General features: G+C 35.9%; 1 protein-coding gene across 7 annotated transcripts in view; it reads left to right on the forward strand.

Moving 5' to 3' along the window:
- Nucleotides 1-17265, forward strand: part of PIBF1 (progesterone immunomodulatory binding factor 1) — a 107890-nt gene that overhangs the window by 28086 nt on the left and 62539 nt on the right. For all 7 annotated transcript variants that reach the window (XM_048295568.1, XM_048295572.1, XM_048295564.1 and 4 more), the window contains exon 10: nt 2135-2233. In XM_048295568.1, the coding sequence (XP_048151525.1) occupies nt 2135-2233 (99 nt within the window). The remainder of the gene's footprint in view (nt 1-2134; nt 2234-17265) is intronic.

Consider the following 17265-nt stretch of genomic DNA (forward strand, 5'->3'; position numbering starts at 1 on the left):
TGCCTCGCCTGTCCTCATCCCACCTTTTTCCCCCCCCATGCCCATTCTTGAGCCTCTAGATAGTATTTCTGTCCCATTTCAGAAGGTTACTTTCACTTTTGTGATTGGCTGGCTAGATACCTGATAAGGCTGCTCATGTGCAGCCATTGGGTAGTTGCTTCACCTCCTTTGAAATGGCAATCACACAACCAAAATCTGGCAGCATCACTGGTGTGTGCCCTGGCTCTGTGGAAAGAGAGTATTTCAACAGAATTTGCCTCACATCTGTGGTTGTTGTCTTGTTGGTTGAATAGTACCTCACTTGTGTACTTTTTCCACCTATTGCATTTTCAATTGATTAGTTGTTCAGCTAGGCAAAATAGTTTATTCTCTAAATGAGTCTCTGTATCTTTCCTACTGTTTAATTTTTATCCCACTCCCACTATTCTGGTCTTAAGGATACAGCTCTGGACTCCTACTCTTAAGACATAATATGCTTGATCTTAATATTGTTATCTAAATATCATTAATAAATTAATGAAATTTATTGCTATGTTCCCATATTTTTGTATGAGTCAGTTTTAAAGAATCTGATCTTAAGGTCAGTCCCTGAATTTCTGCACTAAATTTCTGCATTAAATTCTGCCTAGTAACTCATTTTTTTAAGAAAATTATGTTATCTTTCTCCAATAGCCAGTTAACTGCTACATAATGCTGTTAATTTTTTCTAAGTAACTGTTTCCTGTTCGTATGAATTCCTTTGAATTCAGAAAAGTGCCACCAATAACTTTCATTCTAGGAAATAGTCTTTAAACCAAAAATTATATACCTTTAGTATACAATGACCTAGGTTAACATTTCCATGGGCTTAATGATTTCCTTTTATATCTTGACTTTTCACTTTTCTTCAAAACTTGCCTGAGACTTTAATTTCACTTTGACTTAAGTCAGAAAGCTGCTATGGGGAGAGGGAGAAAAAAAAAACTTCAGTGGGAAGATCTTGGTTGCATCCACATTAGCAGTTTAGTTTAGATGAAGAACGTGGTGTTGAAGTGAAACCCCCTAGTCATTGCTGCTAGCCATGGTTTTAGCTTGCCTTGCAGCTGTGGTTGAATTTGCTCACGTTTGTAGCATATGAATAGGATTCCTTTTAGATAAAACAAAACTGAAAGGAATCTTTAAGATCGTCTAATATGTTCCAAATGCTGATGAATGTTCGTCATAGAAGCAAACCAGCAGTAGAGTAAAATCTTAAAAACAGTCATAACACAGATGTCTGATCCTCAACAACCACTGTTAGCTCTGGCAAATTGGCTGGTGCTGTGTTACACTAAAAATTGAACACAGAGGTTATATACAGTATCTAAGCAGGGCTTCCCCTCAGTACAGTCTACTGCAGTGTTGATCTGTAGCCTGCTTGTAGCATAACAGTCTATTAATAACTAGTGCCAATTTTTTAACACAAAAACTGTATGTTTTATTCTAAATATCCTGCTGTTCTCATTTGTGTCAGTAAACTAATGATTGAGGTAGTTTGAACATCTTGACTGATCTTTGGTTAAAAAAAAAAGTATCAATTGATCAATTGATTGTAATAAAACGTTCTTTTGTGGTTCTTCGCAGATCAAAAATGTTGCCAGCAATAAAACCCAGGAGACATCAATGATATGTAATAACCTATCTATCAGAGTAACTAGACAATTAGTTGTATGTGGAAGTAGGATTTCTATGCTCACCTAAACTTTTCTTGCTCTCTCATAAAAGTTGTGAATCATCTCCGCTAGGCAGACAGCAATCCTGCCATTACTAGCAAAGTACCAAGCAAAATCATTGGAAGTTATTTAATTCCTGCAAAAAACAAGTAATTTTTAGTTCTAATATTCTAGAATAATTAGAGTTACATGTTTCCACATATGAATAGGTGATTTGATAATTGTTTTTTAGAATTTCAGAACTGGAAGCTTTGCTGGTATATATGAAAGTAACCTTAAGTAAACGCTCTGTACTAAATAGGTGAATAGATAGACAGACCCTTCTGTCATTCCGTGAGAATTGAAGAATGTAGTATTGAAGTTCAGATCAGAGAGCAGTAATTAATGAAGCAAACCAGTCTTTTTTCTAACATTCTTAACAGAATAATTTTTGTTTCCTTCAGAAATTTGAGAGAAGCAAGAGATAATGCTGTTGCTGAAAAAGAAAGAGCAGTTATTGCTGAAAAGGACTCTTTAAGAAAATATGATCAACTCTTAGAACAGTAAGTGTCTTTAAAAAACATATAAAAATCTAAAGGTATAACAGTGTTTATATCTAGGAGGTGTAGGTAGGAGGAAGGACTAGCTTTTTGCTTAAAAAGAACAAATTGAAGTACAAATTCGTTGTTTAAATGAAGTTACACACTTAATTCTGGGAGTACATTTTTCCCGTTATCAATGCAGTAACAAGATGAAAGTTTGGTATTTCTCCTGCAATCCTTTAGAGGCAAGAAAACATAATTATTCATTTCATAGCAAGAATGTGGATTGTATACTGTACAGTAGCAGTGGTCAAACTCTGAACCTGTTGTGGGGTTTTTTTCTTTAGTTGAAAGTAGAAAAATCATCTTGTAAGATGACTTCAATAATAGTTTTTATGAAGTTTGGATAGAGAGCAGTCATGAACATTTATGTTTGTTACATACTTTTTTTCTTACTACTGTCTCTTTTCAGTCTTTCATACTCCATGTGTAAAATTTATTGTCTATACAAATGTATAATTCTGTTCATATGGAGAAAGAAACTATGGTAGATTTTTTGCCTATTTACAAGCAGTGTTACTTTCATGTTCCGTAATACCTTTTCCTTAATTTTTGTAAATTTAGAATGTTAGCTGTGGTAAACTATGAGGTAATGTAAAACTATGGACAGTAATCAAAGTTGTTCAGGTTAAGTTTGTCATGTGTCTTTAATTTTGGATTTAATTTGTTGTTTAATACAATTTTTTTTTTAAAGGAAGAGATCAGTTCATTAACTGACTGTGCTACTAGTCATCTACTCTAAGGAAGTACTAGATGAACCTTCTTTGCTCTAAAGCATTTTTAATTACAAGTAGTAATCAGTTAAAATGTTGTTAACTTAAGCATAGGAACAAATTTATTAAAGCTTTTAATTTTTATGTCTAGCTTCTAAATTGCAGTGGTGATACTACCGAAGAAATAGCATTACCTAAGGACTGAAAAAATGTGATTTCTAACTGATGATGTGAAACAATAGGGGTAATTCTAGAGCAAATGAGATGGGTCAGAGGACTTGATATCCACGATGAGTTTAAGGGGCTTGATTTCAGATTAATTCTAGTTCAGCTGAACAGGCCCAAGGGTGCAGAATGCCTTTTAGTGGTTAGAGCACATTGTAGGGGTTGTTGGGTTGTCAAAAAGGAATTCAGTTTGCAAACTCTGAGATGATGACTCCACAATGTGGAAATCAAAGCTGTTTAAGTGGGGAGGACCAGGAAACTTGTTTGAAGCAGATCTCCTGAGTCAAAATAAAATGCTAATATGAGTCAACATGGGTTTTTTTCTAATGAGACTCGTACGTTTCACTGTGGTAAGATATACTAAGACATGGGGATTTCATATATGCACTAGAAACTCTTGAAAATCAGTCTTGCATATCATAATTCGAGTTTGCACTTTTACTTAATAAAAATACTAACTTTGCAATTCTTCTGTATTTGCTTTTAAACTTAAGAACCATGGATGAAATACTTTTCTGCTCAGCTGTATTCCCACTCAAGTAATGTGTCATTTTTTCATATTGTTGCTTTATTTTGAGGAGGAAAGTTCCCCTGCTATTAGAAATATAGGAATCTTGTTTGATAAACTTAAGCTTCTGTGCTCTTAGAGCTTTTTCGAGTGATAAGCCCTCCAATTAAGTAAAACTCTCCTTTCCTCATGTTAAGTAAATTAATAAGTTGATTAATGCTGGGTTTTGGAGTTTGAAGAAGTAGATTGTTCCTCAGAAGATTATTTTCTGCTTGGGAACATGGAAAACCCTTACTAGCCTTTTTTGAAATGTAGATGCCTCCCTTCAAAACTACCCCACTTCTAACCACATTACAGGTGTCAAGACCATGAATTTCTCCACATTCCAAATCATTTACCTAAGTGAACTGCAAAGTAACTAACTGGCATGTTGAGATGGTATAAATACCTTAACTTAAAAGACTCCAAATTCTGAATTTACTGTGGACTCACATGTGACAGTTCTGTGGAACAAATAAATTTTCTAATATCACCAGAAACCCCCTAAGATAAAAAAGGAAAACCTGTGTTGTCCAGTTCTGTATTTAAGTGATTATAACAGCTTGTTCTACTTTAGTAAAAACAAGGTGACTCATCGTAGTTACCACTGGTATCATAATCTGTATAAACAAACATGTTTGAAAGCTTCAGAAGTATGTGGAATGTTGACTGGCCTGAATGGTGGTTAAATAAAGCCCCTGGCATATCTTGTGATCAGAAGTGTAACTAATACCCAATTTTCTAGTCAAGTGTAGTTATTTTCTTTTTTTTTTTACACGTTTGTGGTAGTTTTCTGTGAACAGCTATTTACAAATGCCAAGAAAATACCAAAGTGATAATATTCATTAAAGAGTTCTATTGAGAAAGGATCTGCTGTTTCAACCTTAAAGTAGATCACTGTGATGTCAGGACGTAAGTTTTGTTGCTCCCTTTGCCATTATGCAGCTGTAATTTCTGTCTAAGAATCCATGTTTCATTTACCTATAACAATGCCAAAAACCTTAAATTGTTTGATATTTGAGGACAGCAATTTTGTAACAGCTCCATCATCAACACAGTTAAGTATAGATGCTACATATGTTCCAGCTTTTCCTTCTTTTGAATATTCCTTGAGTGTTATTTTCAAACTGTTGACTGTTAATCTGTTACTTCTCATTGCCGAAAGAAAAAACATCCAACCCACCAAGACACCACCAACCAAAAAAAACCAACACCAAAAAAGTAGAAGTGCACTGTGGTTTGCTGTTGGGTTTTTTCCTGATGGTTAAATTTTCTAGTTTCCTGTAAGGTTCAATGTCAAACTTAAGTGGTTCCTTTTCTTAAAGTGAACTCAGAGGTCTAATATGGGGTGAACTCATACTAGAGCACTTCACTTACAAGAACCATCTCTTGCCTTTGATTGTTGACTTCCTTTAAATTTCCTCTAAAAGGAGTATAATGTCTTTTCCCAGGACTCAGCTATATCAGTGGAAACTGGCTTAAAAATTCTGGAATTACTGGGAACACGAGGGAAGTTCATAGTTAGTGTGATTTTACAAAACCTTTTTTTCTTAGTGACAAAAAAAATTGTACTCTTTAACAGCCGATTGCTGCTTACATGATGTACGTAAAGTGATTTTTCTTTTCCTGTCTTTGTAATGATAAAATGAGAAGTGTAGAATAATGAAGAGAAAGAAACAAAATAGGTATGCAGTGAATGGAAAACAAGTATGCAAGGAAATTGTGTTATGGCAGTGCTATTCCTTCAACTTCGCAGTGGACACTGTGCATAAAAACTCTTGGTGTTGTAAAAGCTAGTGAGAGGTTTAAATTCCTGCCTCTGTCCATTGGGTAATAGGATATATTTAAGTATGTACTTTTTTGTCTTATTTGAATATGCACAGATGCACGGATGATGAATTTTAAACCATATTTCTGTAGTTGTGTTAAGTCAGGGTGATGACTACAGAAATCATTTAGAGCCTTAGGTTAGTTCTATAAAGATTTCAAAGTATTTTGTATTATTTAAGCATTTCTGGATTGAGGTACATAGCTCAGTTTTTTAAAGTTATTAAATTTATAATGTAAATTTATAATTAAATTTATAATATTATGATTTGCTACAGGTCAAAATGCCTTTAGGAGTATTTCTACTATTTAAGTTAAGAAATGCTTTTCTCAAATAAAAAACAAAATTGAATAAAGATCATTGACATTTCTTGATAACATTTGTCTGTGTTTCATAGATTAAGAAAAGTATGCAAAAAGTTGTCTGCATGTTTGTGTTTACACATTTAATGTTTTTCTTTCCAGTCAGATGCAAGCTGACTACGCAACTTAGAGATTTATTCTAGTCTCTCCATAATCTTTTTAATTTGAATCTTTTATCCCTATTTTTTTCGTTCTTCATAATTGTGGTGCATTTTAGAATTCATCTGGAGTGAGGTTGATGCTGATATTAGTCATCTGTCTTAAACTTTTTAGGTGATGGGAGAGAGGGGATAAATTCTATTAATCAAATGGGTTTTTAAATTAGACTAAATTATGATCCCTATGTCTTATTAATTGTACACAAGCCTAGAGGACTGTCTTAGGTGCGAAGATAATTGGATAAATTTACTGAACAAATAAATGTTAGAATGCATTTAGAATCTCTGTGGAACATGCAAGAACCTCATCATTAGATTTTCATTTATTACATTATACTTTCATTGTTAACAGAAACATTAAAACTAATTATTTTCCCCTTCTGTGAACACTTTTTTATAATCTGGGTGTTGCATACTTCAGTGACAGGATTCTAATACTAAAATTACTAACTCTATGTATGTATGTGCTGGAGTTACTAGTAATATTTAAATAGGGGCATGTTATCTCTTCAAGAATATTTGTATCAAATGAAGATTTCAGTAATGAATTTTAAAAAATCCATTCTGAAAACTGCTGGCCAAAATATTTCTTGGGCAAAGCTGCCATCCCCCTGTGATAAAAACTACTGTCAGAACTTCTTACTCCCTACACATGGCTGCTACGTTTGTATATGAAGTGCCTTGTAATCTGTTGAATTGAAGAGCTGTGTAGGTCTTGAAAATCACTACCACTTTAAATCTTCAGTTTCAATTAATTTTTAGTGTTTTCCAAAATGCTTTTTTGGTAACAATAATTTGCTGCTGCTGTATTAATTTATGACTTCTGTAGTAAGATTTGTATGCATAATTTTTTAACACTTAGAATTTCTATCAGAATAAAGCCAAGCCCTTCAATGGCATTATTAGACTTTGTTTGGATTTCAGCCCTAGCCAAGGTAACTATTGCACATTTCCCATAAAATTACCTTCATCTTGTTCTCCTGATGAGAAAGTTAAATATGAGGTACAGCTAAAAGGGTAAAATTAATGAATGTCATGGAAATTGCTGAAAGACACCCTCTTGGAGATTCAGAATCAACGCAAGAAAGTCAGTGAAAGAACCAAGAGCAATAATATGATGGAGAAGCAAAGAAAAAGTCCATTTCCCAGGTGACTAGGTCTGGTTTGTTTCCAAGCTGTAGAAGCAGCACTGAAATACGTAACAAAAAAAGTCTATGCATCCTGTGTTTCTCCAGAAATGACTAGGGAGGCTCCTCCTCTCTTCCTTTTCTTCTGAGGATATGTTCATTTGAACACTTGACATCTTAACAGATAATTCTAGGATGCATTGTAATTAACAGGAGGAGAAAAACCTAATTAACTGATTTGATGAAAGAGATAAATAGTAATGTTGGGAACACTGCACACTTGCTAAGGCATGCCTAGTTGGTTTTGGTTCTTAGATTCCTAATCAGGATCTTAAAATTTTACATTCTTAGCTAAGATAGTGTTCTTGCAGAATGAATGCTTTGAGCCCTGTAAGCAGTCACTTCGTAACTGTAACTGTCTTGATGTTGAAGAATTATCTACATCAAGACTCACAGGAATGCTGAGTTAGTCTGATGTCTGACCTTTCTGAGCTTCATTACATCTGGAACACAGGCTTTGAAGTTTGTTCTCTTACTGTGCAAGGAATGCTCAATGATTATATTTATAGCTCTAAAAACCTTTTATTTCAGTTGCTCTTGCCCCAGCTCCTAAAAAGTAGTTCACAAAATATTTTTAGCCTCTGAGGGGTGCTTTGGAAAAGTTGTAGTATCAACATATCCTCATATCATAAAGATTTTCCATAAGCCTTGACATTCTCATTTTACCTTTTATCTCCTTCTAGCCAAAATGTTTTAATTTTAAAATATTAGTAGAGACAAATTGTTAAAATTCTGCAATGGCTATTCTGACTACCTAAGAAACTATTTCTTTACTCTTTTAAGTCCTAAGGGGTTTTTTGCTACCCTGGAAAGGTTGAAATATATAATGTCCTTTGAGAACAAATTTGAAAGCAGTTGCAAATTCCTTCAAAGAGGGATTCTGCATTACAAGGGTGGTGGTGCTGCTGCTTATATATATTTCTTAAATTATTGGGTTGACATTTCCACTGCAGTCCATGATTTTGCTTTGATTGTTACTATTCCTCATGTACACACCCAGTTTTGTGACTCACTGCACCCAACTTCTCTTTAATGGTGAGCACTGCCAGAATGAGCAAGTAGGGGTCCTTTGTAACTCCTTATCAAATCATGTTTCAGGTACTAAATTTTACATGGGTTCAAAACGAGACTGGAAAAGTTCAAGATAAATTTGAGAATCACTTTACAGGTAGAAAACATATCCATTTTCAGGAAATGCTCGAGTGAGAAATAGTTGAACACTAGTGGCAGAGGATTAGGGAGAAATACAGAATATGCAGAAGTTTTTCTTGCTTTTCTCAAAACACTTTTGGCTGCAGTTGGAGCCAGCTTTATCAGGCTACGTATGCCTTTCCTGTGATATGCTACAGCCATTCTGTGTAGAATAGAAACTATGAAACACAGGGAACTCCTCAACCTTTTTACTGCGTATGCTTTGAAAAGGGGACATTACACTGGATGTAATGACAAGATACAAATGAAAGCTTTTATCTGAAGAAATTATTAATCTGGGTTTTTTTGTATTTTTCAAAGTTTATTACATATATCAGGTTACCTGTGCAAATAATGTCTGTGGAGTATTCCTAACCATCTGAGCTTGAAGGACTAAATGTGTGTGTGAAGTCCCTGCCAGCATTAAGTAACCCAAAGCATTAACACTTCAATGGCATGTGAGAAAAGAACCTGTTTATAGGAAGTTCCCAAATATATGTTTTTTAGAATACAGAAGAAAAATAGGTTGCAGATAATAACATGACCACAAATACAGGCAGGGAATGTTAACTGAGTATGTTTACCAAAACAGTGTATTATAATGCCAATTCAAAAGCTAAATTCTTCAAAGCAGGGGTATTGTATTTTCTGTGTGTCTGTACAAATATGTTGATCTTCAAATTATGGCTATTTGTGTAATACTATATTAAAGACTAATAAAACCATAAAAGTTTCCTTTTAATAGTAATTATCTTCTGTAACTATGTTCTCAGTCTGTGGTTACTCCATGGAAAAGGGGTTGAAATCATTCTGATTACCTCCTGGAAAAGGATGTGATGCTATACTCATTTCCAGTTAGCAGACTTTGGAAGAACAGGGTCCAAATACATGCTTGTGTGGTGTGAGAAGGAAGTTACAGCTTTGTGATGTTAAAACCTCATCATAAACTTTGAAATGTTGGATATGAAGACTTAACATTGATGAGTTTTGAGCTTTGAGCAAAGTTTTGGCTAGAGCTTGTCTTCTGCAGAATCACCTTGGAACTGTTGAGAAAATACTAGATATAACTGAAGAGAGCATTAGGCTGGTCCTCATTTCCGTGGTGGTGGCAGCTGTTGTGTGTAACTCTTACAGATAGGGAAAATGGCGGTGTGTGGTTCTGGATTAGAGCACAGGTAGTTAATTTGTAAATGAATGGATGAAGAACTGTGAATAAATGAAGGACCATCATAGTATGTTCATGCACAGGCACCCAGAACAATATACATCAGTGAGCCAAGGTACTTTCACACCATAAGCCGCAAGAAACTGTTTGCCCTGGACCTTAGTCCATCCAGCATTGAATATGCCTAATTAAACTCACCAAGGACTTCCCAAAATAGAGTGATGTACAATATCTATGTGTAGTGCTCACAGCTGGTGAGTCCACTGTTCACAGTTGTGAAACAACCATGCAAGTCCTTGGCAGCTGTTTTGTTGCTTTCTCTCTTCATGAGATTGGCATGTCTGGTGACCAGTGCCTTGATGAGGAAGGAATGGCAAGACCGGGATTGGAGGGCTGATTTCCCTTTTGTATGGTCTTTTTCTAGATAAGATTGCCTGAAGAATGTATCCCAGACTTTGTCACAGTTGACTCAGAGAGTTGTTAACATTCAGGGACACCAGTAAATTTTTTTTGAGACTGTATGTGTTCAGTACTGAAGTATTGCATCACATACTGGATAGGGGGAAGGCCATGCCCATCAATTTACTTACTCAGTGCAAAGCTACTTGGGTAATTTTTACAGCTGTTGGTGTTTCTACCTAAATGATCTAAAGGCACAAATGTGTCTACTTATATGACTGTATGGGTAATTCTGTGAGAATATTCTGTGAAACCAGAAAAATGAATGTGCAATTAATGTTCGAGGCACAGGTAGCCAGAATTCAAGAGCTTCCTAAGGAATACCTTGATTTGGGTAGCTGTAGGGTGGCAGTGTGAGATATTAGAACATTTTTACCAAACATCATTTAGGCATAGTGACACTTAGCTGTGGCATGACATTTGAATTATGGGGGTACCAAGAGGGTGGTACTACTTTGAGCTATTTATGATATCAGTGAGGGGAAGCTGGTTTCACATTTTTTAAAAAAAAAGTTACTTAGAACCTTAGCAGGACCAATGTGAGATGGGAACATTTGTTCTGGATGGGCCCCCAAGGGGAGCACAGTGTGAAAGCAGATATGCTGGTCTGCTCCTGGGGGTGGCTGCTGGTGAGCCGGGAGAGGACTTCTAATTCTGTGGGAGGAGTGTGGTGAGAGGCAGCAAGGACAGAGAACCTGGGGACTGAATAAACCCAACCAAGATGGAAAGGAGGGGTACATACGAAAGACTAAATCAAGGAGCTTTATGACTAACAATACAGGGCTCTTGCAGTTCTTACCACTGGGCAGAATCCATAAAGATCCTGTTCATGTGTCTATACTGCCAACCCTTTCTTGTGAGCCCTGTTTAACAGTAGGTTTTTGTACTAGCAAGGAAACAAATGTTGTCAAGTCAAGACATTGCTGCACAGACCACCCCGCTGACTCATCAAGCGTGGAGAAGGTGCACTCTGGGTGTGTGTCCCTTTGAGGTACTCCAGCAGCAAAAAAAATTGCCAGAGTTTTGCAGCTTCTCACCCGTGGAATAAACAAAATTGAGAAACTTTCTCTTAAGAGGAGGTAAACTTTTTCCATCAAGTGGCAGTCTAGTCGGAAGAATAAATGTAATTAGAAATAGGTTCCTTTGAGATGAAGCTTGGGCGTTACATAAAACCTGTCAGGCATTTAGTCTTTATATAAAATGTTGGATTTCATAATGTACATGTAAAGTGTACATACTTGTACTTACAAGCCTATTTGTACATCTCTTCTAAAATTAAAAATTGGATATGTTGTCAAAATGCTGCAGCTCTTGGCTAACATTTTAATATAAATACTGCTGCATGTGTATGTATATAATCTAGTTTAAGCTTTGATGTGGAACTTGCCATCTGAAATTGTTTTCATAGATATTCTAATTGTTTCATGGAAAGTGTTGCCATGGATAAACAGATACAGAAGTGCACTGATTCATCCCTTCTGAAATTTTGCTTAATGTTTGCTCTGATTTTTTTAAGATCTTAAGCTTTTCCATTCCAGAAATATAATCTAGATCATAAGTTTCAACATGCTACAAAAAGCTAAATCTTCCCATTTTATCTTGGATGTATTGCTGGGGTCACTAGAATTGGTTGTGGGTTATAGAGAATGAAAGAATTTGTCCCACTCAAAACACTATGGGAAGGGGAAAAGGTTTTATTTGTGCAAAATAGTACTGTAAGTAGATGAAAATAATTAGAAACTATAGTCTTTCCCTTGTCTTGATAAGCTGCTCGGTTCAGGTAATTAACTGACTCCTAAACCTCAGAGTACACTCGTGACAGAGGGTTTCTCTGAATGGTAAAGGGCAAGTAAAGTGTGGTCAATGAAAATCTCTTGTCTGTGAAATGCCCGGTATTGCTGGAATATAGCCTTTATTGATACCTTATTTCTAAGATTTTTAGACCTGAAACCAGGTGAGGAAATCCTGTATCTTTATTGTCTCTTGCATGTTCCTCTAGAAGGTTTTTGTTTTTACAGATAGGTACTTTATGGAAGCTAGTGAGGCTGGGTTTTTTGATTTTAGGTTTGTCCTTTATGACACTGCTCCCAGTCACAAGTTGTGAAATCTGGGTCTAATTGTCTGTGTCAGAGTTCTTTTTTGTTGTTTTCAAAGTACTCTATACGCATAAATAAATGGGGTATATTTCAGGTTTATTTTTTCTGTGCCAGATGACTTCATTTCAAAGAAAGAAGAAACTTTTTGAAGTAGTGCATTTGCTGCAAGGTAGCTGTATTACTAAAATGTGCAGATCTACAAAAGTAGTTGACATGCTCCAAGTCAGAAAAGGGCTACCTTATGGTAATTTGTTTGCCTGCCAGGGCTGTCCCCCTGCCCTGCATTTTCTTACTTTGTAAAATAATCAAATCTTCCTTTTGTCCTTTGTCTCAAATGGTTATCTATTTATACTGAACAACTGTATTAAACAGTTTTAGTTTAACCATTAGAATAAGGAAAAAAAATTGGAATCCTTTTTTATTGCTTAATTGATATCTTTTGGCAGAATTACTAATTATTTTTAAAGACAGTTTTACATTTATCTTTGTAAGTCTCTTTTGTTATGCCAGCTGTCTAAATCTTTTCATAAACTTCAGTTAAAAGAACATACTTTCCGTGATTATTTTAAAATATAATGTTTACTGGAAGCGAAGTCTAGTGAATTCCCACAGATGAAGTGTGAGTGTATTTCTCCCACTTGTAAATGAGTTCTTATTTCCTACAGTATGTATTCTGGTACCACAATGAGTCATTTTCAGCATGTTTTAGTTTAGCTTCTAAAACATTTAAAAACTTGGCAGATGCATGTAAATGAATGTTACATCCAGTTTTAGAAACTGCTTCCAAAGAGTATTTTACTAAAATGAAGACTGTGAATAGACCTTTCAGAATGCAGAAGTATCTTTTGTGATAAGCCTGAAGTCATTTGCATAGGTCTTTTGGTTTGGGTTGTTTATTATTGGGGATTTTTTTCCTTGCCTTCAACAGGTTTTGGTTTAACCATCCTGTAAAATAGGGAGAATGCTTTTATGAAAAAACCTTAAAGCTTACACACAACGTGTTGTTAATTGGATATTTTAGCCAGGCAAGTAATACCTTTCGTCAGTACGTTAACTGAATTTTGCGGATTTTCATGCTATTTTATTTTAAAATTTTTCAGTTTTATAACTTTTTTTAAATTAATGTAGTGCCACCTTCTACTGTGATTTAATGTGTTTAAAATTATATATGCCATGCCCTACTTAAATCTATTTCCTGATGCTACCTTGACAGTTCAACTATTAGAAAAAAACTCAAGACTAAGTAGTTTGTATGATTAAAAGGAACTAAGGAGTTACGGCGGTGGAGTGTGAGTGGGAGGAAAGTGGGGGAGACAAAGCATGTTTAGATTCAAAAGGAAAAAAAAAAACAACAAAAAAAAAAACCACCCCCAGCAAACAAAATCCCCAGTGCAAAAATGACCAGTGTTCCATTTCTGAGAAAGTTATATCTATTATTTAAAGAATATTTTACATTTTAACTTCATTGTCCTGGCTTCCTGGCATCTGGAACATTTAATATAATGGGATCTTAGGTACTTTGCTCACACGTGAGTGAACATGTGAGTGTATCTATGCTTAGATACACTCACATTTCTGCAGTCTGGATTTGAATACCACCCCAAATATTTTCCAATTTTTGGCAGCATTTGTATTGTCAGTTATGGTAGGGATAACTTTGCAAATCTCTGATTATTCTCTTCCAACTTTAACCACCTGTATGTTGTCCATGATGCAACATCATGTCATGAGTAAAGTCTTACTGTAACTATCACACTTAAAAATGTCTGTAGCTTTTTATTAGACGCAGAAGATGATGGGGAAAACATATAAAACTTGGATTACTAAGTCCTTCATTGAAAGATTTCCTGGAATCCCTTTTCCCTTAGTTATGTGGTATAAAATATAAAGGAAACCTATTTCAAAACCCTTCTCCACCTGCCTCCTCAGACTGGTCCTAAATACAGTAAATTTTCATCAAGGAGAAAATTAAAAAGAGGAAGGGAAGTTTTGTTCATACCACTGTTTCAGAATTTTGTGATTTTTTGAATTATTTTTAAAATGCAGTATACTGTTGTGCTTGGATGAGTTCAAACATTTGCTTCTGACCAAAGTAAGTAAATGCAGCATGGATTTTAGTACAGTGTTTACTGTGGCTGTCGTCAGTCTTGTCTAATTTTAAATGCCTGTGCTGGAATGGAATCATGTCTGTAGGGTACCTGTTTCTTTCCATTGACTTATAAAGGGAGTCTGCACAACAGGCTCAGATGTAGGTAACCACATCATAAACAGCAAAAACTACACAAGTCAAGTCCCACATGGCTTTTCTGAGTAAAAGGAGTTTAGCATAGACTCTTTTCAGAAATTCATGGGTTTTGGAACTTTTGTGCTTTACCATCAGTCTTACTCAGTCCTCCAGTGCAGAATCATCAAGCCTTTAAGCATTTCTCTAAGGCCGATTGTAAAATGGAATGTTTTTGTTACAAGGTACTATATGCCTTATATGCTGCTTCTTTTTTCCTTTTTTTTTCAAATGATCTCTGTTGTCTTCCGTGATTGGAAGTGTTTTAACTGACAGAAATTCAATCAATGTAGGTCTAGATATGCAATTATACAAAAGATTGGACCTGATTAATGAAACTACGGAAGGTAGGAAGATATGATACTCCTTCAAAATTTTCAATTTTAGCTACAGTAACTTTTAGCTTGCAGTAACTCAGAAAGAGTTGCCAAACCCAAATGAAGAGGAAACTTGCATTTGTCTTTTTAGAGAAAAGGGGAGAAAGGACAGAAAAGATCTGTGGTGTAGCAGAAATCCACCTGGTGCCCATGGGAGGGGTGGTGATTGCCTTAAGGAGGCTGTGACCCTGTGGGATGCCCATGGTGGAGCAGGTTTGCTGTCAGGACATGTGATCTCACAGGGACCCACACTGGAGTAGTCTGTTCCTGAAGGACTGCACCCCTGGGAAGGACCCACACTGGAGAAGTTTGTGGAGGGCTGTCTCCCATGGGAGGGACCCCATGCTGGAGCAGGGGAAGAATGTGAGGAGTCCTCCACTGAGGATTGGCAGAAATGTGGGATGATTTGACTGCAGCCCCCATTCCCTGTCCTTCTGCACTGCTGGGAGGATGGAAGTAGAGAAAATTAGGAGTAAGGTTAAATCCAAGAAAGAAGGGATGGGGGGAATGTCATTTATTTTAGGATTTGGTTTTGTTTCTCATTACCCTTTTCTGATTTGATTGGTAATAACTTAATTTTTCCCCAAGTCAAGTCTGTTTTGCCTGTGACGGTAACTGGGGACTGATCTCTCCCTCTCCTTATCTTGATGCATGAGTCTTTTGTTATATTTCTTCTGCCCTGTCCAGATGCAGAGGGGAGAGATAGAGTGGCTTTAGTGGGCACCTGGGATCCAGCCAGGGCCATTCCACCACAGTGTACTCAAAATGTAATGTATGGTTGGTAAGTACAGGTTTTGCACATGTTAATTGACTTTCCAACAGGCTGTCATAGTGATATCTGGGGGTAGATTTTCCCTGATGATATTCCAGTGAACTCTCACCAATACCTCCTGTTCTCAAGCACCACCTAACCTCAGAGGCACTTAAAATGATTCCGAGTTGGAGCACATTTAGGTAGAGGTCCTTGTGCATGCTCGGAAGTCTCCTGGTTTGGAAAGCTAAGTGCTTATTTTGATAGGGGTAGGAGGTGCTTGAACTCTGTTCAAGTCCCTGAAGGGCCTGTTTTTATTAGAACATGGCTAACTTATTCAAAATCATTGAGTTCACTCCAGAACACTGTTAGAAGAAGAGGTAATGGTTTAAGCTTTGCCTCTTTTATAACATGATTGGAGCACTCGACCAGAAAGTTTAAGACCCTTGTCCTTTTCCCTTTCAGTCTCCCAAATTATTTAAACAGGTTTTGGTGTTACCTGGAAGTTATGCCAATTTGTCCGGAACTGTTTGCAACAAGTCTTGATATACATGATGCATAAGTTTAACAAAATGCCACAAAAGAGGAAAAATAAGCAAATTTGGGGATTTTTTTGGTGAAAGTCAAACAAATTCTCAACAAATTTTAAAAATGCAATTAAAATATAACATTCAGAATCTTCTAGCTGTGTAATTGTCTTTTTTATACTTCTTTTTCCATTATTAAATGAAGAAAAAACTGAAAACCTTACAAATGTGGTTAGTAGTTACCTATAAGGTTTATAAACATCATTTTTAGAGTAAGCCTTTTGGATCATTGATTATTTTGTCATTTCATGTAACCATCTTTTTAGAAATTAAACTCTGAACTGTACTGTTCCTAGTGAAAGACATTCTAGTTGTTATGTTCAGATGGGGTTTTAATTTCTGTTTCAAGATTATTTTCTCCTGGTTTATATCACAGTGTTCCAATGATAGCATTAGTCAAATTTATCTATTGTTTTGTCCCCTTAAAATCTTAGTCAGACTTTGTTTTTTCTAGGTTGTATCTTATTTGACTTCTCATGGGATAGATTCCTTGTTCTCTTGGACATCTGAGTACCATTTCTTTTAATCTTGACCTCACTTTAACACAGATAACTGGAATTCTGAATAATGTTTCAGATGATTTCCTGCTCTATCTCAGATGATATCATAATTTCCACTAGATGTACCTTAGGGATTCCTGGAACTTTGTGTCTTTTGCATAACTGGGCCATGTTAGCAGTTTAGTTATCTTAATCTCATGTTAGAAATCTAGATCCTTCTCATCAGTCTGCTCTGTCTTTCAGGAGTCTGGATGAATAGCACCATCACCTTAAGTTTCCTAGCCCTGCTCTAAGTCTTCCATCCATATATACATTCTTACTAGTTTTGTGATTGTGCTACATTATTATTGTTCTGTGAGAATCCCACCCTCCGTCATTTCGGAGAAGCACATCACTAGAAGATGTGCAGTCATTTTTGCTCCAAATACTCAGCATGAGATACAACTCACTTAAATGAACCTGTGCTGAGTACACTTACAAAGGAGCTGCAAACTTCTGAATTATTATCATTCCTGAAATATGTTTTTAATCCACATTTCAGATCTTCAGCTATTTGGTGTTGTGTC

The sequence above is a fragment of the Corvus hawaiiensis genome, chromosome 2, assembly GCF_020740725.1.
Source record: "Corvus hawaiiensis isolate bCorHaw1 chromosome 2, bCorHaw1.pri.cur, whole genome shotgun sequence".
Classification (NCBI taxonomy): domain Eukaryota; kingdom Metazoa; phylum Chordata; class Aves; order Passeriformes; family Corvidae; genus Corvus; species Corvus hawaiiensis.